Source organism: Camelina sativa, chromosome 9, assembly GCF_030686135.1.
Source record: "Camelina sativa cultivar CO46 ecotype springtype chromosome 9, ASM3068613v1".
Taxonomy (NCBI): domain Eukaryota; kingdom Viridiplantae; phylum Streptophyta; class Magnoliopsida; order Brassicales; family Brassicaceae; genus Camelina; species Camelina sativa.
Window position 1 is genome coordinate 32,139,743 of NC_141888.1, and position 26,074 is coordinate 32,165,816.

General features: G+C 36.3%; 3 protein-coding genes across 3 annotated transcripts; all 3 read right to left on the reverse strand.

The window, feature by feature from the left end:
• Positions 1-10,558: 10,558 nt before the first annotated feature.
• LOC104715717 (uncharacterized) lies at positions 10,559-12,783 on the reverse strand. Its single transcript, XM_087464072.1, has 3 exons — positions 12,431-12,783; positions 12,045-12,316; positions 10,559-11,953 (listed from the first exon to the last, which is right to left on the reverse strand). Exons 1-3 carry the CDS (start codon positions 12,720-12,722, stop codon positions 10,742-10,744), a joined length of 1,776 nt encoding a protein of 591 aa, XP_087320198.1. The 5' UTR covers positions 12,723-12,783; the 3' UTR covers positions 10,559-10,741.
• Positions 12,784-14,570: 1,787 nt separating this feature from the next.
• LOC104715718 (NAC (No Apical Meristem) domain transcriptional regulator superfamily protein) lies at positions 14,571-15,215 on the reverse strand. The gene is made up of 2 exons (XM_010433102.1): positions 15,044-15,215; positions 14,571-14,965 (listed from the first exon to the last, which is right to left on the reverse strand). The coding sequence occupies exons 1-2, from the start codon at positions 15,213-15,215 to the stop codon at positions 14,571-14,573; spliced, it is 567 nt and encodes a 188-aa protein (XP_010431404.1).
• Positions 15,216-16,016: 801 nt separating this feature from the next.
• On the reverse strand, positions 16,017-17,342 carry LOC104712314 (NAC domain-containing protein 2-like). The gene is made up of 3 exons (XM_087463700.1): positions 17,005-17,342; positions 16,635-16,927; positions 16,017-16,553 (listed from the first exon to the last, which is right to left on the reverse strand). Exons 1-3 carry the CDS (start codon positions 17,297-17,299, stop codon positions 16,188-16,190), a joined length of 954 nt encoding a protein of 317 aa, XP_087319826.1. The 5' UTR covers positions 17,300-17,342; the 3' UTR covers positions 16,017-16,187.
• Positions 17,343-26,074: the final 8,732 nt, after the last annotated feature.

The window sequence follows — 26,074 nt, forward strand, 5'->3', positions numbered from 1 at the left end:
GGTCCACGAATACCTGTCCCTCGAGGCATTTAAACTCGGTTTAATTCCCAAAATAAGGGTAATTTCTTCTGGGGGAAAGAGTTCCCGAAGACGCTCCATTTTCTACTTTTTGTGTTGAAATCAATCAAGGTGTTAACACAGATCAAGGGATTTCTCTCATTAGTTAATCCTTGTGTCGGCCGTGCTGGCGTATCTGGGATCCATGGTTCAGTCCATATGCACGTGTTAAACCCCGAGCTTATGGTCTTATGGATTCTGTGCGAGAGAACATGTTTTGCAGCCAACATGCTCCTCCAACCATATGAAGGTAGATTTGATACCTGTATCTCTAATGGACTACATTATCGAAAGTATCTCCCTTTAAGAACTCGACTAAGGAGAGAATCTGGATATCTGAGTAATCTTCATAGCTGCTTTGCCAATAGGGCAAGATTAAATTCTTCTAGTGTTCGGAAGCCTAGCCCGCCTTCTGAGAGTTGAGTACACATTTGCTCCCATGAGATCTAATGTAATCCTTTACTATCTGCTTTATTGCTCCATCAGAAATCGGCAATGGCACTACTTAATTTTGAGCATATAGCTTTTGATAAGAAAAAACACGACATTACATATGTCGGAATTGCTTGCGCCACTGATTTTATCAGGACTTCCTTGGCTCCTTTGGATAGGGATTTTGAGGTCCATAAGTTTACCCTCTTATGGAGTTTATCCCTCACAAATGCAAACACTTGTGCCTTCGATCCATGAATCTTCTCAGGAAGACCCAAGTATGTACCCATGCCTCCTTCTTGTGATATCCTAACAATAGATTTGATCTCTTGTCGTATATGGGAAGGGACCTCTGTTCCAAACATGATGGAAGATTTGGAAAAGTTAATTTCTTGTCCGGATGCCTCACCATAAAAGCAGATTATATCGATAATTTCCTTGCATTGATGAGGATCTGCTCTACAGAAGAATAAACTGTCATCTGCAAAAAGTAAGTGGAAAACCCGGGGGCTTGCGGTCGAAATACGTAATCCCTGGATCTTCCCCTCTTTTTCGGAATTCTTAATCTGAGCGATTAGTGCCTCTGTACAAAGTATGAATAGATATGGGAAAATTGGATCCCCTTGACGAATCCCCCCGTGTTGGCCTAATCCGTCCCTTGGGATCCCCGTTGATCAAAATACGGTAAGAGACGGAAGTAATGCATTGCATTATCTATCCCACCCATTTTTGATCACCCCATTTTTTCCATCAAAGCTCTTAGGAAATTCGATTCCACTCTATCATAAGCTTTACTCATGTCCGTCTTAATTGCCATAAATTTCTTTCGGTTGGCCTGATTGGAACAGAGGGCATGAAAATTTTCTTGAGCAATGAGAATATTATCTATGATTAACCTTCCTGCCACAAATGCAGATTGGATCTCGGATATAAGTTCCGGTAAAAACCTCTTGAGTTGTAAACTCAAAATTTTTGAAAGGACCTTTTAGCTCACGTTACACAGGCTAATAGGGCAAAAATTTGATATTTCACGAGGTCGTTCTCCTTTCGGAATTAAACATATATATTTGTTTCATTTAGCTTACCATCAAAAATTTCAGAGCTAAAGAAGTTCTTCACCATCTTAGTGAGATCGCCTTTTATGGTTTCCCAAATTTTTTGGAAGAACAGAGAAGTCATCCCATCCGGTCCTGGAGCCTTTCCCGGATTCAGGGAGAACAAAGCTCGTTTGACCTTCTCTTCTAAGATTTCTTTCGTGAGATGCTCATTCATAGCAGGTGTGACTAGTGTAGGTACATCCTTAATGGCCAACGTAGGGTCGCTCGCATTCGAGGATGAAAAGAGATTATCGAAATACTTCACCGCTACTTTTTCTATTCCTTCTTCTGTATTAACCCAGACTCTAAGTTGATTAAGAATGTCAGTGATCTTGTTCCTTGCCCTCCTTTGTTTTGTGGAAGCGTGGAAGTATTTTATATTTTTATTGGCACCAAAGTTCTCTGCTTTTTTTGGTGCCAATAAGCTTCCTCTTCCCTATAAGCTTCACAGAGCCGCCATTTTAGGTTGAGGAGAGTTTATGACGATGCTTGATCGTCTCCATAGGTCTCATCAATCTTTTCTTGAAGTTCCTTTATAAGCTTTTCTGAGTTTGTTTGATTATTTTTCTTCCAAATGGAGATTGCTCTTTTACAATTTTGGATTTTTGTATGATGGATCGTTCGACATAATTGTCATCCCCTCCCCATCCATCAACCACCGCCTCTTTGAGGCCTGGCTTGTCTATCCAATGCTTGTCAAACATAAACCTTCTCAAAAACTTTTTTGGACGTGAAAGAATAGATGCAAGGAGGGGACGATGGTCTGAACCCCACATCTTCATATACTCCACATTAGTGTGGGAAAATATATTGTGCCACTCTTCATTTCCCATGGCTCTATCCAAGCGACACCGAATCTTACCATTTGACCGTTGACCAATCCATGAAAATTGGTTTCCTTGGTAGGGGAAATCAATGAGACCACATGAATCAATCATAGCACGGAAAGGTAGAAAGGAGGCTTCCGATCTTTTTCCCCTCCCTCTTTTTTCGTGGTTCCCTGTTATTTCATTGAAATCTCCAATAATAAACCAAGGCTCGGACCTCGCAACTCCAATACACATTAGTCTTTCCCACACATAATCGCGATTTATAGGGACAAGATCACCATAAATAAATGACATATAGACCCGATTTCCATTAATAATTGTTTTGATGTCGATTAACCGGTCATCTAATAACAAAATATTTACCGGAAAATCATTCGAATACAATAACGCTAAACCGCCGCTAGTGCCCTCACGCTCGACGGTTTGAAGGTTATCAAAACCTAAATCCGCTTGCACGTCTTGCAGATAAAACTTGTCGTTTTTGGTTTCCGATAGAAATAAAAAACTTGGCGAGTATATCCGACACATCTCACGCAGTCGACGACGAGTCAATTTGGCTCCCGCCCCTTGACAATTCCATGCTATTGTCCTCATTTATTTGTTCTGGAGGGAGAATAAAACCCCACCGTACTAACTTTGAAACAATTGATTATAAACTCTAGCAATGGCACAATAAGTAAGTAATGTTGCAAGAATAAGCATTCCTTAAAGGAAAATTTTATAAATGATCTCTCATTTAATGAGGAAGTTATTACAAATTGGCCAGTGATATTGTGCTTTGAACTCATCCTCTCTACTAAACCATCATTATCCCACACCAAATAATTTGTAGTAGAGGCCCACCAAAAGGAAACAGCTTGGAATTTTTGGAGACAATCTGACGCGAAACCACGTCGAAGCTTCTCCTTTCTAACTAATGTAGAGAAATCCAGCGATAGGATCATCACTTTGTCGTTCAGTTTTCTCCATGAGGATGTGTCTAAGGTTGGAGTCCTTGGATCCACCAACTGGATCCAGATGTTCGGCCGATGAGAAAGGTGAGACAAAATCAGCTGAGTTAACAAAGGTTTCATCGCCGACCCTAGATCTGGCCTTGTTAAAAAGGTTGACGTTTGAAATGGTTGTTTCATCGGTGAATAGCTCACCAGATTGAGATTTATCTTCAAAAGTGGCATGGGCCAGGGGTTGAAACGAGGTCGATGACATCTCTTCACACCAAGTGAGACCGGTGAAGACAAAACGGGTTGAAGAGTCTGTTTCGCTGATAAGGACCAGAGGTAGATAGGCGGAGATAGTTCCCATTTGAGAAGTTTCAGAAGCTCCTTCACAACTGTGAGAAAGTCCTTCGATCTGAGACTGAAGAGTGGTCTCACGAGACATAATAGACTTGCATTGAATAACCGCCATAAAGAGAATGCAGAGTAAGGAAAGATCTCACCAGAAACCATGGTGGAAACAAAGTGGAAGTAAGAATAGCCTATGGGATTCGTGCAGTCCTTGTCATTTAATATGTCTTGTTCCTTCCATGAACAGAGAGGTGAGGTTGTCCTTGAGCCAAAGACCAATAGGTGAAGAAGATGACTTAGCATTTAGCTAGAGAAACATCTGTAGAGCTTAGCATAATGCTAGAGTGATTCTTCTGCTTCATAAGGTTGAGACTTGAGAGGAGAGATAAGCAGCACTGATAGAAGCTGTACTTGGAGAAGGAGAGGGAAAATAAATTGTAGATCTAGGCCGAAATAGCAAATAAATTGTAAAACTACTTAAAAACTGATTTTGAAAGATTTGGATACATTTTTACTTGAAAAATAAGGATGAACAAATCTGACCTCTAAAGGTGTTATTTTTGAAGGATTTTAAAAAGAGTTCACAAAGACGGGAAGATATATTCTCATCATCACTCTCGTCAATGTCGTCGTCATCACTCTCGTCACAAAATGAACAAAAAAATAGAATAATTTTCCACACTTCTTCTTCTTCACAATTCCAAAACAGGGCTTCAATGGAGGGATTCTCTTTTCAATTTCAGATTGAACCCATATTTCAGTTCTCCAACCAATTTCATATCTTCCGTACTTCTTCTTCAAATCCTCATACTGTGGTATTTATTTGTATCTCCAGTGAAAATTATTTTACTCAAATACCAATTGATCCCCTGAAACTGCATATGAGCTTTGAGGATTCCATTTTATAAATTTATTCGGTTTCTCTTGATATGCTAACAGAAGAGTGAATGCAATCGTGTTTTGTGTACTTGGCTATGCAACACCACCAAACGATTGGTGCTTATGCTTCTCTTTATACTGTGTAAACACCTTTTTATTATTATTTTATTTCTCTTTTGTTGTTAGAGCATCGCCAGCGGGAAAACACTGATACGTTGCTCAAATTTTTTGTTTTTTAATATATTACTAATAACAAACTGACAGCTGTAGAAAAATGAGCAATGTTTCTATCCAGAGTAACTCAAGCAACGTTCTCTCTCTTCATTTTTCCTTTTTGTATTTTTTATTGTTTTTAATAAAAGAATTTGTGGGAAGTAACTACCAGTAAAAATGGTCTTAGAAACTAAAAACGACACTGAGCATCAAAAATGAATAGAAAATTGTTATAAAGATGAGTCTGAGCATCAAAACCTTAAAACTAAGGACGAGGCTGGCATAAAAAATCCCAAACGTTTCCAAATACTACAAAATCTTCAAACAAATCTCCTAAAATAATGATTAGTATTTAATTAAAAAATCACAAAAATCTTCTAAAACTCCATCAAATCGTTGGAAATCCTTCAAAGTCTCATAAAAACTAAAATCCACCAAATATTTTAAAATCCTTGTTCAATACCCCCTTCCATATTCAGGATTCCTAGTAGCTATTTTAGTCTTGACTCGTTCATGAGAAACATTGAAACTTGTAATCGATAAGTAAGATACTCTCTCATTTCTCACTTTTGATTGATCACTCTCGTTTGTAATCAGATTAATAGAAAATCCACTATATATGTTTATTCATACATTGTCTTGAGGTCCACACAAGTCGTGGCCTTTGTCCATATTTGCCAATAATTCATCAATGTCAAAGAACTCGGCGGGATTCCACAGATACGGAAAGTCATAGTCCTCGTTCGTCATCACATTCCCGGATGTTGAATCGTCTTGACCTTGAGGAGGAGGAATCGGTGTACTTTACTCTTGTTGTTGCTCCTGAGTATTGACACCATCTTCTTCTTCTTCATTACTGAATAATGCATCAACGTCAAAGAACCTGTCCTCGTCAGACATATCAAACAAGTCTTCTTCGGTGCTGTTGTCGTTGCTGATCAAGCGTGTCATGGCTATCTTGGATCTTGAATCTTGATCACCTTGGGGAGGAGGAGGAGGAGGCTGACTCAGCTCTTCTTCTTGATGTTTAGTAGCGCCAACATTTTCTTCCTCTAGCGTCGTCGTCATGAGAAACTGTTGTTGTAGATAAGCAAAATCATAATAAGGCTGAAGTTGGTGCCCTTGAGAAGGAGGAGGAGGTTACCGGTTTTACGAAGCGGTGGTTACCGGTTTTCCATCAGCCCCCTCTCTCCAACTCTCCTGTTTATTGAACCACCTAAACTGCATCATATCAACTTTTTGAAGTCCCTTCATCATCGCTTGAGGAATTGTGGCATTATGACCCCAACTCCAAGGAGTTGTGGTTACCTCAACCCTTTCAAGCAAAGCCCAGCAAGCTTTGAAACTGCAACCATCAATCAAATTGCTGACATTCTGAACTCTTCTACCCATGCTCAACCCCTATACAAAGCCCTACCGTGTGTAGACCCTCTCATCCCAATGGGAGTCCCAGCTTTGGCCTCTTCAACGCCGCTTAGTCTTTGACACAAGACAGTGGTCACCTCTTCTTCCATTGATTTATTCATGGAATATGCTGCGATATCTCTTGATCTCACAGGTTCCGAAATGCTGCTCAGCACTTGGTCCATAGCTCTCAAGTTCCCTCTATCGTTTGCCTTTATCTATCTCTGTTTCTTTGTCGCTGTTAACTTTGGGAAATATCCCTTTATGGTCTTGTTTAAACAATTGCTGTTGCTTGTATGGTTGTTCAAAAAAAATAAAGAGGAGGAGGAGGAGGGAGAATCGGTGCACTTTGCCACTTGTAATTTTAATTTTTAAAAATAAGAGTACAGATGTGAAATGTCTCTATCGTTAAAATATGCATCATAAAACAAAATTTATTTATTTGAGTTGATTGGCTTTACGACAAATCTCCTATATGTATCTCACCAAAGTTCAAACCCCCTAGTTAGAGTTTAACATATACATCAATAGTATCGATTATTTTGAACACAAAAAATATTTGTGGCAAACAAGCCAATGATAATTAAACTTTGTAATCATTAATTACAATAAGACTACGAAATATCCCATGCTTAAAGCACGGTAACATTTTTAAAAAAAATTATAATAGAACAATAAAAGTTATTGTTATATTTTTTTTAAAAAAATTATTTTGTTTGAGATAATATTTATTTTTAATTGTTTTGTAAATCTATATATGTTTTTTTGAATACTAATTATTTTAGAATATTATAATATTTTATTTTTGACGTATATTACAGTTTTATATTAGTTGTTTGTTGTATTTGCATCATTATTTTGTGAAATATGAAATAGTAATTTTAATATTATAATATATAATTTATTAATTTATCAGCTATATAAATTTAGTTTTACCAACCCGCCAATGCGAAAATTTAAACGCACATTTTATATTCATAGATCGAGTAATATATCTTTGTTTTTAAAAATTCAAATCACAACATATGCAGACAAAAAATCTGCATTTTATTACTCATAAGTATTATATGAAAATTCCAAATAATTTGTAAATAAAATAAAATAAAGATGATAGGAGAATCATAATTTGAAATTTTAACAAAATCTTTGAAATCTAGTTATTAAAAACAATTATCTTGACTACTTGGATATAAAATCTTATTTTTTGAAATTCTGATTTTTAAAAAAAAATATATTTTGTAATCTTCGTCCATAATTTATTATAGAGAGAAATTTTTTTTTTTGAACTAATAATTATTGAAAATCATTGGCATGACAATGTAAAACTAAATAATAAAATAAAATCTACTTGAAAAAAATTTATCAGTATTTAAAAAAATCTTAGCAGTTAATTTTTTTTAAATACAAATTAGTTTTGATTTAAATAGATTTTTTTATATTTGATTTGTCAGCATTTTTATTTTTTAATTCATTATATTTAATTAATTAATTTTAATTAAGTTTTTCTAATGGCAATTGTATGTAATTTTTTATACATTTAAAGGTTTGTTTTATATTTGTACTTCTCAATTAATATAGTAGGATAAATGAATACTACTCAGTCGACACAAGAATAAGAACAAAACCATCTCAATTTAATGAACTGTCGGCAGTTTTCTATCCTCCACAACCAAAAACGCATAGTGTTGATGACTCCACCGGCGATAATTACTCTTTTAAATCTGATACGTTTTCAGGAGTGTCGTCGATCAATACCGGTTTACTAGAAGAGATCATAAAGGAAGAAATGAAAGAAATAAAATATTAACAGTTGATCTCAAAACCCCTATATAATGGAGTGATTTAATAATTTGCGTTTTTAACTTTTCCATATATATATATATATATACTAGATAAGGGCCTGCACGATGTGCAGGTTTAAAAATTGTTGAAAAAAATAAATCCTAAATCTTAAACAAATTTTTAAAAATATAAAAAGAAATTTTATTTCCTGAATTAGATATATAAATAATTCTAGTTAGAGAAAAATCATATTTGTATATACCTTCATACTCTTATTTATATTTCTATATTTTTAATATATTATAAAAATTATTACAATAATTTAAAGCTAAATTATTTCCTACCAAAATTTTTGCCAAATACTAATCATTACGAATATTATTATTTTCAAAGTTTAAAAATGTTTCACAATTTATTCACAAAATATGTTACATGCAAATAATTCATCAAAGCAACATCTAATTAGTAAGCATGTACAATTTTACTCTATGTTTTACCATTAAAAATATGTTCTTATATCCAAAAAAAAATTATTGTTAAAGTATGCTCTTTATCACCACCTATAAAATATCTTCTGATCAAATGAAACAAATTTTATGTTGCTTTACTTTTTTTTAGCATAATTATAGTTCTTATAATTACTAAAATTGTTTTCTGACATATTTTTTTGACCATGAATTTGTTTTACTCTAAAAATATTTTGGATGAACAACTGGTGAAACTATCTACTCTATCACAATGATCTTATGACCAACCTAATAAAAGTTGAGAAACTGAGAAAAAGTTAATATGCATAATAAAAATTAAAAATTGAAAATATAAGTTTTAGATAATTTATATATATAAAATAAAAACTTTATAAACAATCAAAAATATTACATATGTCATAATCACGTTAAGGATCGACGACCTATTTACTCCTCAGATGTATCACACTGTACCAAAATTACTTAAAACTAAGACCTCGTCTCAGATATTCTCGAATCATAAATTCTCAACTTATTTTTACCTGAATCAAAAGTTCTCATATATTTCTCCATATACCTAAGTTTAAACAATTTACGAACCAAATCCGAGAAAAACCACATAAATCCAGTTTGAAACCAATTTTAAAACGGTTTACCATTCCAACTTCCCAAATTTGAAAATCACTTCTCAGTTATTCGATCAAGCAGCTCTTGTTTCAGTACCGGAATTATCAACATTTTTCAGAAGAGAAAACTCTAGATTTTGACCAGAAACATCAATCATCGGCTAATCTTCCAAACTTATAATGCTACTAACTGTAGAATCACTTTTGAAACCTCCATCAATGTCTCCATTCGCGATTAAATTAGCGAGCTTTATATATTTTTGATTCTATTTCATTCCATCTGATAGCTTCCATTGAAGAACCCGCACGAATCAAAGACCCACGCAATAGATCGACAAAATTATATTCGAAAAATAAAATCAAAGATTAAAGCTTTCGATATAAACATATCATATTTATTTTTTGTCAATATTTGGGCTACAACAGGTCGGCCCATTAGCCAAATCCCTACATTTGTAGAGAGCGGGACTCGATCCTTGGTATGATATTCCTCAAAGTTCAAATTTAAACCAAAGACAAGAAATAAAAGAGATAACCGCCTTGGCCTTGCGCGGGAAGCAACTTGGCTTAAGGCGTTGTGCGTTTAGCTCCATGCCTCGTTAAAACATTCTCCGGTAAATCCATTGGGAAAAACCCGGAGTAAGGAAAAAGAGTACACTTCCTTGCTTAACGACTTGATCGTCTTCACTCTTGGGTAAGAGTGAAGACTAAGCGGACTGAGTCTTCGGAGTATTCATGGGATGGCTGGCGTTTGACGAATGATCGGACAAATAAGTTGAACCGCTGCTTGGCCGCCTTTGCTGAGCTCCTGGAACGCGTGGTGGCTCCGGGAAGGATGGTTGGAGCCTTGGCTGCGTCTGAAGAGGTTGTCCTGGTCGCGTCCGATGCGTCTTGGTCAGGCGTCTCGGTCGCGTGCGGCGTGTCTTGGTCTTCTTTGCCGAGGTCGCGTCCTGCGATCACATCATCAATAGTATCGATTGTTTTGAACACAATAAATATTTGTGTTTACATGTGGAAAAAAAAATCTCATATTTATTAAGCATTAACACTTTTATATATCTTTCTTATTCAAAAATAAGAGAAAAAAAAAAAGAATTGACCATTTTTGAGAGTTAATTTGCAGAGATTGACATCGGTTACCAAAATGTGTATCAAAAGCTTTCAGTCGGCAAATTATTGTAATAAGGGATGATAGAGTTCGATTTCATCACTTTGCATGCAGCTGCTGTTTGTTTTTGCAACGAGTACTGGTGACAACAATATTCTCAGTCAAGCCTAAAAAAAGGTTTTTTTTTTTCATTTGCTTGGTTTACTCTCTATCAGACTTAAAAGAACCTGGTCAATACGGATCGGAATCTTGATTCAAACATTTAGGCTTTCAGAGGAAAGCAAAATCTCAGGAGAAGAAGAAGGCATCAGTACTGTTTTATATCTATATCTTTAATTATGTGTTAAGTGTAATATAAGAAGATGTTGAAAAAATTGTGTATTAAGTGTGTTATATTAATTAAGACATTAAAAGCAAAGAGAATTATGTCTCTGGTTTTGGAGAACATTACATTGGCCATAAAGAAGGAAACAGAGCTATTAACAACTAGTAAAAAAAACACATGGAAATCTTATCTCTGATATTGACCAAAATGCAAAAGTATGAGTAGGCTGAGATGATCAGTTAGTGCAATCTTTTATCATTCCTTGTGTGTCAAAGCCTTCAAATAAACCATAACTGCTGGAATCCTCATCTCCGTTCAGTGAATGTGGCTTAATGAAATCAGCGAAGAAATCTTCAAAATCCTCTGGGATCACTGGTTCCTGCTCAAAGCTGATCAACTCAGGGAAGTTATAAGGAAAAGGCTGCGTCTGCGGCTTCTGATGCTCTGCTGGAAGTAAACAGTAGTCTGGCTGTTGATGAGGAAGAATCGGTGTACGTTGCTCTTGTTGTTGCTGCTGAGTATCGACACCATCTTCTTCTTCTTCTTCATTACTGAATAATGCATCAACGTCAAAGAACCTGTCCTCGTCAGACATATCAAACAAGTCTTCTTCGGTGCTGTTGTCGTTGCTGATCAAGCGAGTCATGGCCATGTTGGATCTTGAATCTTGATCACCTTGCGGAGGAGGAGGAGGAGGAGGCAGACTCAGCTCTTCTTCTTGATGTTTAGTAGCGCCAACATTTTCTTTCTCTAGCGGCGTCGTCGTCGTCATGAGAAACTGTTGTTGTCGTTGTTGATAAGCAAAATCATAATAAGGCTGCAGTTGGTGACCTTGAGAAGGAGGAGGAGGAGGGAGAATCTGTGCACTTTGCTCTTGCTGTTGCTTCTCAGTTACGACACCATGTTCTTCCTCATCATAGTTTAATAATTCATTGATGGGGTTAAAGAACCCGTCTTCTTGACTCATCACCATCCCGGTTCTTGAATCTTGACCTTGCGGAGGAGGAGGAGGAGGAGCAAAACTCGGCTGCTGTTGTTGAACGCCACCATTATCTCCCTCTAGCATTTTTATAAATTGCTGATACGCAGAATCATAATGTTGGTGTGAATCTGGCCGGGCTGCCCAAAACTGCCTTTGATGCGTCCGGTAAGAATCTAGCGGGCCTGACCAAAACTGCTGCTGCTGTTGTTGATACGCCAAATCATGATGAGGCTGCGGTTGATAAGAATCCAGCGGGGCTGGCTGAAACAGATGTTGTTGTTGATACGCAATATCATGATGAGGCTGCGGTTGATAAGAATCCAAAAGGACATGCGGTTGATGATACTCGACAGTAGGAGGCTGCTGCTGCACAACCTTCTTCTGCCTCTTATTCTCTTCTTCCTCTTCTTTCTTCTGCTTATTTATTGCTTGTGGGCTCCGATAGATCTTGCACATAGAATAGTCCTACGTATACGCAACAACCAAAAGAAAACTCACAATTTTTAAAGAATAAAAAAAAACTTAGTAACTTGGGAATCAAGAAACGCATACATACCTTTACTTCATCATCAGCAGAAGGACACTGATCAATCCAGTATTCATGCATCAACCAACTAGTTTTTTTGCCATTAGGTCGTTTCCCATCGTAGTAATCTAGTGCGGTTTTGTAACCAACGAGGCCTTGCCCAGCGTCAATCTTCTTGGAAGCAACAGTTGCCTTCCAGTATCCGCCTTTGGCGTCACGTTTCTGCCTTTTGCCATCTTTACCCATCTTGTTCCTCTTCGATATAAAGAACCTATCTGTATCATTAGCCTTCTTGAATTTTTCTACGTACATATTTCAAAAACATACATTAAGTAAACGTTTGCCCAAAGAGAAAGAAGAGTTAGAGTTGATAAAAATAAGAAGTAATTAAATTGTTGTACAAGGAGACGACAAACCTGAAAGTTCTTCAGGATTGGACTCGTAGATGTTCACGAGATGTATAGAGAGGGTGGCCAATAACTCTCTGTTTCCGCCCAAGTAGTCTTGTTTCCGTCCAAGTAACGAGATGACCTCCAAGTCTTTTGGTCTATAGTTGACACCTGGTGGAAAGCAAGGTCTCGTCGAAGGAGAAGAAGACATGTGATGATCATCAGCTGAAGAAGAAGGAATCTCTGACGGTTCCGGTTCCGGTTCCGGTTCTGGCAAGGTTCTTTCTTTACGCTTGTTTCTTCCAGGCATCGACATCATCTGAGTAACCTTAGACAATCAGATTGAAAGTAGGTAATATGATTTGTAAGAGCTTCAACGTAGGTTTATGATATATGCATGTATCTTTTATTTATATGGATTGTAATAAGCCGGTGGCTATGATTTTTATCAAAATTTTGAAACGATATACAATATGTACTTGGATTCGAAATTGATTAGATTTAGATATGTTTCGAGACTTATTTGATATTATCTTCGTTCATCAAAATATATTTTAAACTTTTTTTTTTTATCTTTGTTATTCAAAAATAAGAGAAAAATAAAAAAAAGAATTGACCGATGCTAGGACATTTGTGGAAAGCTAAGGTTTGCGTTGAGATGTGTCTCATTCTTAATTAGTTGATTTCTTCTGTGTGAACCTTCACCCTAGCTAGGTTGGATTGAGAGATTGGTATCAAGTTCATAAAATTGTCGTTGATGACAAAAAGCATTCGAACAGAACCGCTCCTACTCTCTCTGATCTGTGTTTACGATCTACAGATACATTACAGTGAAAAAGTGGCTATTTCATATGGATTGGGGTGAGAACTCCTGCAGGAACAAATCTCCAGATCATAAAGAATCTGAGAGTTATTTTACAGAGATTGACATTCGTTTACCAAAAATGTGTATCAAAAGCTTTCAGTCGGAAAATTATTGCAAGGGATGCTGTAGTTCGATTTCATCACTTCTCATGCAACGAGTACTGGTGACAACAATATTCTCAGTCAAGCCTAAAAAAAAGGTATTTTTTTTTTTCATTAGCTAGATTCGTGTGCCTTACGCTAATGGATAGTTATTCGCAAGTTTTACTCTATGATCGGTGTTTTGTTTCCGCAATGATTTGTTTACTGAGGATGCAGATGAACTAAATGAATTTTCTGAAACATCAGACTTAAAAGAACCTGGTCCATAGCAAAAGCTACACATATTTAGGCTTTCAGAGGAAAGCAAAAGCTTATAGGAGAAGAAGAAGAAGACAAATTGTGTATAAGTGTGTTATATCAAGACATTTAAAGCAACAAAGCATGATCGACCTACAGACACCAACCAAAACTAAACTAATATAAAAATCCAAACATCACAATCTTAATAGCTTGGAACCCAAGAAACAAACACATACCATCTGCTTATCGTCAGAAGACTCAAACCAGTATTCATGCATTAACTAGTTTATTGACATCACTTTGCCATCTGGTTATCGTAGACTCAAACCAGTATTCATGCATTAAATAGTTTATTCACATCACTTTGCATGCAGGTGCTGTTTGTTCTTGCAACGATACTGGTGACAATATTCGATACAATGAGTAAAATGTTAGACAAAGTGTATATGGAGCCGGTGATTGCAATTAGATAGAAAGAATGTCTTTGGCTTTGGCCAAACGTGCCGAAGAAGAAACAAAACGTAATAGCTACTCTCTGTATTTTTCTCTGTTTTTCATGAATTATGTAGCCAAAACACTTACAAACCGAAGTAGCTAGGTTGCAATTGTCACAGACCAGTTTAGTTTACTTGTGGCTATCTGAATAAAGTCCCAGTGGTGGCCTCTCACATGATATGAGCATGTTAGCATACAATGTAGTTTACAAAATTTATACTTGTAACAAAAATCTTATATATACCTGAAAAAAAGACCTGAACTTTGTTTGTTTGGTGAATTTTTGTTGTATATGATATTGTAAAACTAGGCAAAGTGAATATATGCATGCAAACTCTCTTCTAATATAATATTATAAGTGCAAATACAAATTATTGGGTTTCAAAAAAAAAAGACAAGAGTGATTTTCATAACAATCTTAGGAGAAGAAGGAGGTAGATGAAGAACATATCCATGGTCTTCCTCTCTAATTATAAAGAAGACCGAAGAACACTGCAGGGTTATCAACACTCTCTCCATCTTCGGTTATCGGCAAATCATGAATAACTTGGGGTTCAATCTCCTCGCCAAAGACATGGCATAAAACCAAATCAGTATCCGCGACAGTTCGTGGGAGGCTAATCTCATCTATGAACCAATCATATTTTGGAGCTTCTTCTTCATCATAAGATAAACAAGAATCATCAGATCCTTCTTCCATCTCAACGAGACCAAACCGACGGCTGAAACCAACTAGAGCATCGTTATTCTTGGGATCTAACACATCAGATTCTTGTTCGATTGGTGTCCAGAGATTGTGAGGGTTAACTTGGCTGTCACGTTTCCTGCAAAAATAGTACCAATGCGTTTCTCCCGGATAGCCTGCAAGATAGATAATTCAGTTAGCGCATCAACGGAATAATAAAAGATCCATGGGATATATTTATTATTCTCTCTCACCAGGGAGATCACGAGGATGCTTTGAGAAGAGATCATGACACTCTTCTTCAGGTATCGAACGAGCTTCCATGGGAAGTCCTAAAGCTTTGTTCTTCAAAAAATAGATTGCAATCTCACAGTTGGAAGGACTAAAGTGGAACCCTGGAGGCAAATCTCTGAATATTGGATCCATTCGATCTCAGCAAACAAAAAAAAAGACGAGGAAGAAGAAACTAGAGAATTCTAAAAGCTTGTTTCTTTCTTGAGCGGATAAAAAACTTTTGGCTCTCGTGATCATACATATATTTATAGATTGGCTATACGTTAGTGCGTTCCTAAGACCACAAAGTTTCCTATTTCTAATTCGATTTCAATTTCTTGATGTACTGTATAAATAAAATGTAGTTTCCAAAGTCGTGCTATGCACATGCTTGCTTCTTCACTAACCGTTTATGATATTCACTTATTGGTTTTATAAGCTTGTTTCTTTATTTATAGTTCAATTACGTTTGAGGTTGTTGGTGCTGCGAATGTGTAGGGAAAAAGTACACAAAGAAGAGACACTCTTTGTCTCAGGATGTGAAAATTGAGAACTTAAGTTCTGAGTTTTAATGGCGATGAGAACTTAAAATTTTATAGCTATTTAAGTCTTGACACGTTCACGAGAAGCACTGAAACTTTTGCAGCAGAAGACAAGTGAGAGAGAAGTGAAACTTGTGCAGCTAGCAGCAGACATTTCAAGATTAGGGATGCAGATGAGCTAAAGGAATCTTCTGCAACATTAGACTTGAAAGAAGCTGGTAACTACGGGCCTGTAATTTCTGTCCATAGCAAAACCTACACACATATATTTTCTAATCAGAATCTTGATTCAAATATTCAGGCTTTCAGAGGAAAGCAAATGCTTATGAGAAGAAGAAGACACCAGTGTTTTATATCTACATCTTTATATGTGAGAAGTGTATGTATTGATATCTAAGACAATAAGAGAATGTTTTGATTATATCAAGGCAATAAAAGCAACAAAGACATTATCTCTCTGGTTTTGAAGAACATTGTCGATAAAAGAAACAGAGCAATTAGCAACTGAAAAACTAGTACATTGAGTGAAACCAAAATGAAGAAAAAGTATGAACAGGATGAGACCAGTTAGTGTAATATTCCATCAATCCTTCTGTGACGAAGCATTAAAAAACAAACCAATATTATTGTATTCTTCATCTCCATCCAGCAGTGTATATGATGACTTAATGAAGTCAGTCCAGAAACCTTCAAAATCGTCTGCGATCACTGGTTGCTGCTCAAAGCTAATGAACTCAGAAAAGCCATCCAAGTTACAAGGAAAAGGCAACTTCTGCGGTAGCGGGTTCTGATCTTGTGCTGGAAGTTCACAGTACTGTTGTCGCTGATACACAATATCCTGAGGCTGCGGTTGATTCAAATCCAGCTGCACAATCTCCTCTTCCTCGGATTTCTTCTTCTTCTTTGCTCCCCTTGGAGTCAGATAAATCTTGCACAACGCATGATCAACCTACACACACCAACCAAAACAAAAACTCACAATCTCAATAACTTGTAACCCAAGTAAGTAAAACAAACATACCCTTTTTACCTTATTCTCGTTGTTATGATCATCATCAGAAGAAGAAGACTCAAGCCAGTATTCTTGCATTAGCCAATCCCCTTTTACGCCATTTGGTTGTTTCCCAACGTAGTAGTCTAGTATGGTTTTGTAGCCGACTATGCCGTTCCCAGCGTTAATCTTCTTAGCAGCTACTGTTGCGCTCCAGTATCCTCCATTGCTGCCACGTTTCTTCTGTCTTCCGCCTCTGCCTCCGCCTTTACCGAGTTTGGTCCTCTCCGAGATAAAGAACCATTCTTTCTCATTACCCTTTTCATATTTCTCTGTTTTCAATTTCAAAAGAACAGAGCCATTCATACACAGAAACCAAAAATTAGAAAGGATTTTGAAGAAGACGAACCTGTAAGTAGCTGTGGATCGGACTCGTAGATGTTAACTTGGTGAATAGGGACACCGAGCAATGAGTATATGTCGCCTTGCGAGAAGGGTTTCAAGTAATGGAAGATGAGTTGTTCGTCCTTTGGTACAAACTTATAACCTGGCGGGAAAACGAACGGTTGCGTCGTCGGCGGAGGAAAGAAGTCATCAGCGGCAGAAGAAGAAGGAACGTCAGGGTTGTATGGTGGTTCCGGCGGTTGGGTTTGTCGTTCCGGCGAGGAACTTGCTTTGCGCTTGTTTCTTGGTGGAATCGCCATCGGAGTTTTGGTTCGTTATTAGAGACTTCACAATTTGATCGATGGCTATTAAACAAACACAACATAATTAATGAGCAGTCTTATTATATAGAAATCTAATCAAAATGTGGCCAACTATGGGCTTGTTTGTTCACAGAATGGTTTTAGTTGGGCTTCTATAATTTAGGCTTAATCTATAATATGAAAGTTGCTCAAACTCTCTCCATCATTCTGCCACATTAACACTTGAAGAGATGTCATGTGGATAATCAAAAATAGTCTTTTCCCTAGCAGATCATTGTCTTTTCATCTTCACTATTTCACCCATTTCACATTTTTAATATCACTCCTTAATAAAATCACAATAAATCAGAAAAACATTTAATGTTCTCATTTTCTCATTTTCACAATCATAGGGTCATCACTTATAAAACTTTAAAAATGCTAATTTATCAAAGAAGAATACAAAGACTACAAAAATTAGAAGCATTCTCAACAGTTAGAAATTGGGTTTTTGGTTTTTAAAATTTGAAAGCTAGATGCTTCTAATATTGGTTGCAGCAGAGAAAGAAACAATGAATTGGGAATTGGCGAATGATGGACAAGAGAAGACGGTTTTGAAACTCCAGCTCACATAGACATTGCATGCGTATTCAATTTATCTCCTCTCATACTTATACTTTTAAGGTTAGAAAATCTCAAATGTCTGCTCCAGTTACAAAGTTTTGTGTGAATCATATTTGCTTGCTCACAATCGTCAATATAACTTTTATTCTTTTTTTGTATGTTTATGTTAAAATGAGAATCACACACATTGTGTTTGATCGATTTATTGAGTAGTAAATCATATTTTTTATGCACAGGCCATCATCGCCTCTCTCTCATGCTGTTTGATATGCTCAAATTTACCCTAGAGCTACTCTCTCAAATTAAGAGATCACTGCAGTACTTAGGGGTCGAATTCCACAAGGACTCAAGACTACACAATAAATTATAGAGTTTTTCAATTATGCTAAACAAATTGATTTAAATAAAGAAAAGCAATGCAAAATATTAAATAAAAACTGTTGTAAATTCAATGGATCAAAAAGCTAGGTCTAGAGAATTTCTCAGGAAATTATGAATTATAAATCAATCAATAAATTAGGATTCAAACAATTAAGAACATATCTAGAACTCTAAACACTTTTGTAAAATAAATCAGTTCTCACTGCAAATATTATCTAAATTTAAAACCAGAAAATCCAAATCTCTTTGTAAAATTCTAGGTTAAAAATCAGCAATAAAATCAGGTTTAGATTGTTCACAAAATTATTAAATCAAATCTCTTTGCAAGAAATAATTTTGCTCATCAAAAGGTTTTATCAGGAAAATTAATTATATTCTCATATCAATTTATTTTCCTAAAGTATTAATTCTAGATGGCCAATCAAGGATTAATATGAAGAACAACCTAAGATGAAGATCTAGCAAGATAAAGAATCCTAAATAATCAGATCTAATAATTCATAAAATCCCTGTGAAAAACCCTAAACCTAACAAGCAAACTACTTAGACATAATCAATGAAGAACAAAACATGATTCTGAATAACAAGCAATTGAAATTAAAAGAGTAAGAAGGAGTTTAAGAATTCTTCTATCAAAGCAGTTCAGATCTCTCTCTCCAATAACTCTCAAAAATTTCTCAGGGTTGCAGAAAAATAAAAATCTCTAGAATAAAACTTAAGGGTTTGGAAAACCTAAAAATACTATTTATATGTCCTAAAACACGTCAGGGACTTATGTTGCAAATATGGAAAACTTTGGGGCAGATTTGTAAATTTTCCAAAACTTGGGTCTTGAGTCGGCAGAGATGAGTGTCGATCGATGCCTCCTGTCTTGGTGTCGGTCGATGCTCCTGCTTTCATCCGAAAACAAATTGATTCTTCAAGATTTATGCTCCAAAACATCCAAATTGCTCCATTTTGCTCCTTCCATGCTAAAAACCTGTAAAAACTCAAAAACAATCTAGAAAACAAATCAAAAGACTCTAAAAGACTTCTTATATCATGGTTAAAAACCATAAAAACCATGATATATCACTGTTTCTTTTGATGTTGTTAGTAAGGATCGAGGCGTTACGTTATAGCTTTAGAGGCAGATTCTTGTTGAGATTCATCTATAAATAGGTGACCAGACTTTGATCAAGTTAATTGGTCATATTTCTAAGAAAATGGTATTGCAAATAACATATATATATCTACTAATTTTATGACTTTCAATCATCAGATTTTATTTGAATTTGGCTTGCTTTTGATGTGTCATGTCATATTATTTTAATTTCGTCTTCTCGTAAAAGTATGTTCAATGGCTGCTATGGATAATACCTGCAACATATCATAAGCGAAGGTCATTAAGAAGATTTTCACATACTTATATATGTATTTAGAAATATGAGCTTTTAACAAATAGTTTTGAGATTGTCGTGTTATCATATTTTAATATATATTAACATGTCGATCTAAACATTTTAATAAATATTTCAGGTCATGGTCATGCTTCGTTCTCGTCTTTGGAGTGTTTGTAAATTGTAATTCCTCTTATGAATTTGGACTTGGCTATTACCACTAGAAGCACAACAACAATAGTTAGGTGCTCTCTCATGATTTTCATCACTTTATATAACTCCATGTGAATGAATGAATGTATGTGTTTTTTATGTATTTGTGTATATGTGTGAATAATAGATTGAGATAAAAAACCTCACCATCTGAAACATAGTTGGGGGAAAAATCTGGTCCAAAAAGTCTACAAAGCAACACGATTTCAAACTTTATAATTGATCTCATCGCAAAAAGTCTTGTGGACGTATAACATATTCTACATAACTATTGGATGTTGTTTTTCTTGCTTCAGCTTTCTCAAAAGAATTCGATTCTTATTTGAAGTATTTATTCAAGTATTCATACATGGGTTGAAGGTAATGTCATCATACTTTCTATTTAACATTAAAAAAAAATCATGTTGTATTTATCTTCGATACGTTTCTAGCACTTTTTGTTTTCTTAGTATTTGGCTCTTTGCTGTCATGGGGCCTAGTAACTTCTCGGGTGAACAAAGATATACATAATCAGAGAAGAAACCAAATAATGTAATCTCCAGAATAAGTATTTCCAGTTGCTTTGAAGGAGGAAGAAGTGGGCCTAGAGACTAGAGCTAAACAAGATAGGCAAAAAAAGATATCATGGACATAAGAAGAGGATCGGTTCTTCTTCTTCTTCCAATTTTTATCTCCAGAATCCAAACCCTTAAAGAGTGAGAAAAAGATGTTACCTTTTTAAAATATTTGAGATTGTTTCTTTTGGGTTTGGTAAATATTTGGAAAACGAAATTTGAGGAGCATTCTGATAAACTTTGTAATCACATTGTAACAGCAAGTGACACGTATTTGGCTTAACCAATTAACAGAGATAAGAGACTATATTGCATTCATGACAAAATATAGTTCTAAACTTATGGTGCTGCTTAAATATTATTGTATATAGAGTTATAAACATAGAAAACAATATAATTCACGAATCAAGTACGGTTATGTCTTATTATAGATTTTTGTTTCTTGCTTATTTGTTTAGCAAAAGTAAACATAAGTTTTGATATCTAACAACTTCTTGGCATGAGAATATATATATATATATATATACTAGATTATGACCTGCAGTACACCGTGGGGTAAATTTTTTTCTATTTTTTTATTAATGTATTATTTTAAGACTAATTTTGTTAATGTACTCTTTTGTTAATTTTAGATTATAACTCGCGGCATACTGCACAACAATTTTAGATTATGACTCGATTATGCTCTATGGTATACCGCACCATAATTTTTGTTTAATACAATTTAATTAAATCAGTTTGACTTGACATATTTTATATGGTGTTGTTAAAATAGTAAAATAAGAATTTAATCCGTATTGAAATATCATATTAATGATATTTTATTTTTTACTATTATCAATTCAATCATGTAATATCATATAACCCGTCATGTAATATAACTCGTTTGTGTTATTTTAAAATTTTAGTATGTTTAAATATTCATAATTTTAAGCTTTTTATCAAGTTTAGATATATCAGTTATAAATTATAATTTTCTTAAAATTCTATCAGTTACTATATACGGTAAATTTACTATATATGTATGTTGAACACACACTTTTTATATTAATTGAGTAATATATTGTAACATCCGCGAACCAGATTTTGTGATTTTGGGAGGAGTGTCGATCGACACCCTAGTGGCATCGATCGACACCACTAATTTCTGGGTTCGACCGGTTTGATTTAATTCGCGATTTTTCGATTGGGATGGTTTGGTTAGTGGTTTAACCGGGTATTTAAAGGGGAAATCGACAAAATAAGGGTTTAGTTTTTTTCCTCTGTCGCCGTTTGTGTTTTTGAGAGAAAAAGGGAGAAAAGTGTGTTCTTGAGATTCCTAAGAGAGATTTAGTGAGATTGCTGGCTATTCTTGAGTTTTCTGTTGCTGGGAACAAAAGAGAAGCTTCCTAAGGAGTTGTTCTACTGTTCTTCGACCTTTTCCTTCTGTATTTTGAGGTGAGTGCTTGACCATGGTTGATCTAAGCATGAGATCTCTCTTGTTTTGGCTGTTTCCTTGTCTTTTGTGGTGTTTGCTTGCTTGGGTTCTTTGTTTTTCGTGATTCCCAGTGTTTTCTGAGGCATTTGGGTGAGTTTAAGACGATTTCGGGGTGGATTGAATCGGAAGTTCGTCGTTCGGATTCGCGCAGATCGTGTCTGCAGAAGAGGCATCGATCGACACCTTGGGTGGAGCATCGGTCGACACTGTTTGTGGAGCATCGGTCGACACTCTCTTGTGGCATCGGTCGACACTCTCTTGTGGCATCGCTCGACACTGTTTGTGGAGCATCGGTCGACACTCTCTTGTAGCATCGGTCGATACCAGTCTCAACCGAGACTTGTTTTTCCTGGTTTGATGTATTACTTGTGTTTGTTTGCTTGCTTAGACTTGGGGGTTCTCAAATGCTTGTGTGTATAACCTAGTAGATGGGAGGACGGCCTCACTAAGTATTTATGATAATACTTACGCATCTCAATTGTTGTTTGTGGTGTGCAGGTATGTTACGTGGAATCATGGCGATGAGGAGGAGGATGAACTAGGGTCTCGTTTGTGTGTTGTTGGTCTTTGTTATATTGTTTAGGATGGAACCTTGGCTAGAGATATGATAGGTTGATCGATAGAATGCTTAGGATTGTTATTGTATGGTTGGTATGTTTCCGCTGTGTGTACTGGTTGTTATTGGTTTAATTTAGTAGTATAGGCAGCATAATTGTTTACATTGTATTTAATTGTTAAAAAAAAAAAAAGGGGTCGGGTTGTTTCATTTTGGTATCAGAGCCTTTACGGTTCTAGGATGGTTAGAGCGGTTAGGAATTTAATTGGGTGAATTATTTTCCTTTTGCTTGATGCATGATGTTGTGTGAAGAAATTGATTATGCATAGTTAGTCAATTTGTTTGTGGTATGGAGTCCTAGTATCATCCTCTTCGAGCCTTCAATGAGATTCCACGGTAAGTGATTTTGTGTTGTTAGTTGTGTAGTGTTTTGAGCTTCGGTGCGGGAGGTGCAATTGGCTATTGAAAAGTTGTTGGAAAGTGGTGGATCACGCTGGTATCGGGAAATACCGTTGGCGGTGACTTGTGTAAGTGGATGTATTGCAAATGGAGTTTGTTTGGATTTTTTTGACTCGTGTGTCATGTGGAAAGGAAATAGCTCGGGAGTTCTATAAATGGAAAGTTTTCATAAATAGAAGGTTGCTATAAATGGAAAGTTTTATAGGAGTTAGAGCTTTATTATTTTTGGAAAGTGTATGGAAAATACCTTGAGGGTAGGGTGTTCCAGGGTGACCGGGTGGTGGTCATGGTGGTGTTCGGGATATGAGTTTTCGTGAAGGCGCAATGCTAAAAGAGGAAAGTTTCTAAAAATAGAAGTTTTCAGAAATGGAAAGTGTTGAGGTAGATCTAGTCGGGAGATACTCGTTGACATCGGACTTATTTGCTCAGGATTGTGTGGGCCCAACTCATGTGATACCGATAGCTCGATGGACTTTGTGGCCAGAGAGTGGGAGTGGTATGTTTGCTTCGGATGACGATCCGTGAGCGCTCTAGGGTGACGACCTTAGAGCGGGATTTTGAGACTCCCTGGATACCGTAGCTGTGAGCCGTGGCTCGGCAGTGAGCCGGTATGTCTCGAGGGTTGCGACCCGAGAGCGGGGGGAGTGGGCGTGTGAGACTCCCTGGATACCGTAGCTGTAGGCTGTGGCCTGGCAGTGAGCCGGTATGACTAGAAGGTTGCAACCTGAGAGCGGGGGGAGTGTGTGTGTGAGTGACTTCCTGGATGCCGTAGCTTAAGGCGGTTGGCCTGATAGCGAGCCGGCATGATTCGTTGGTTGCAACCACGGACGGGGGAAGCACTAAGTTGTGAGCAAATAGTGTCTTTGATGTGAGTATATTGACTAGAGGGAGACCTCGTGGTTCAGACGGAGGTGTGCGGGCTGTTGCGACAGTTGCATGGGAAACCTTGGCTGACGGTGTTCAGTCTGGTCGGAGGACGTGCAGACCGTGTTGACGGTGGCACGGAGGTCCTTGACAGATGGACAGTGTTGCGGGATTCGAGGACGAATCCTTATTGGTGGGGGAGAATTGTAACATCCACGAACGAGATTTTGTGATTTTGGGAGGAGTGTCGATCGACACCCTAGTGGCATCGATCGACACCACTAATTTCTGGGTTCGACCGGTTTGATTTAATTTGCGATTTTTCGATTGGGATGGTTTGGTTAGTGGTTTAACCGGGTATTTAAAGGGGAAATCGACAAAATAAGGGTTTAGTCTTTTTCCTCTATCGCCGTTTGTGTTTTTGAGAGAAAAAGGGAGAAAAGTGTGTTCTTGAGATTCCTAAGAGAGATTTAGTGAGATTGATGGCTATTCTTGAGTTTTCTGTTGCTGGGAACGAAGGAGAAGCTTCCTAAGGAGTTGCTCTACTGTTCTTCGACCTTTTCCTTCTGTATTTTGAGGTGAGTGCTTGACCATGGTTGATCTAAGCATGAGATCTCTCTTGTTTTGGCTGTTTCCTTGTCTTTTGTGGTGTTTGCTTGCTTGGGTTCTTTGTTTTTCGTGATTTCCAGTGTTTTCTGAGGCATTTGGGTGAGTTTAAGACGATTTCGGGGTGGATTGAATCGGAAGTTTGTCGTTCGGATTCGCGCAGATCGTGTCTGCAGAAGAGGCATCGATCGGCACCTTGGGTGGAGCATCGGTCGACACTGTTTGTGGAGCATCGGTCGACACTCTCTTGTGGCATCGGTCGACACTCTCTTGTGGCATCGGTCGACACTCTCTTGTGGCATCGGTCGACACTGTTTGTGGAGCATCGGTCGACACTCTCTTGTAGCATCGGTCGATACCAGTCTCAACCGAGACTTGTTTTTCCTGGTTTGATGTATTGCTTGTGTTTGTTTGCTTGCTTAGACTTGGGGGTTCTCAAATGCTTGTGTGTATAACCTAGTAGATGGGAGGACGGCCTCACTAAGTATTTATGATAATACTTACGCATCTCAATTGTTGTTTGTGGTGTGCAGGTATGTGACGTGGAATCATGGCAATGAGGAGGAGGATGAACTAGGGTCTCGTTTGTGTGTTGTTGGTCTTTGTTATATTGTTTAGGATGGAACCTTGGCTAGAGATATGATAGGTTGATCGATAGAATGCTTAGGATTGTTATTGTATGGTTGGTATGTTTCCGCTGTGTGTACTGGTTGGTATTGGTTTAATTTAGTAGTATAGGCTGCATAATTGTTTACATTGTATTTAATTGTTAAAAAAAAAAAAGAGGTCGGGTTGTTTCATATACGTTCATTTAAAAAAAATTCAAATCACAATATATGCAGGAAAAAATACACATTTTTATTAACTTTATGTATTATATGATGATTCACTACATTTAAATTTTAAAATAAAAAAAAAGATGATAGGAGAATAATTTTTTTCTTTAATATGAAATAAATATTCTAAATATCTATATTAATTATAGAATATTATATATATGGATATTTAAATATTTTAATTTTGTTTGGTTATAAGGAAAGTAGAGAAAATTAACTAAACTTGTTTGTATATGAATATAAGCATTCAATGGCATTAAATGCAAAAACTTTCCAAAACAGATTTTTGAGCAAAAACTGCTGCAAAAATACTATTATACTAGGTGATATCCCGTGCTACAACACGAGATTATATATTTTGTTAGTTATTTTTTTGTAATTTTTAATTCTATAATATAGTGTTTTATTTTGACTTATTTTCTTTGTTTATATAGTGTTTATTTGTATATTTGGGGTTATACAGTAAATTGGAAATCCTAATAGAGTAAGTAGGTTGTAGAATGTATATTTTCATGGAAACAGACACACTGTAATATTGGATAGTAGTTTTGTAAGAGAATAGACACTCCGCAATATCATATAGTAGTTTTGTAGAGGATAGACACACCGCACTATCGGATAGTAGTTTTATAAGAGGATGAGTTTTTTTATTTTATTTTGGTTTGTCGTCAAAAAAGAAAAAGTTGTTTGTTAAATTTTAGTGTGAGATATTTCAATGGTTAGGAAACCATTGTATTTATAGTGAGATTATTTAGGTTAACATTTAGAAGTTAATATTTAATATATCAAATCTCAGCAAAATTATAAAAAACTAATTTAATTTATAGTTTGATAAAAATACATG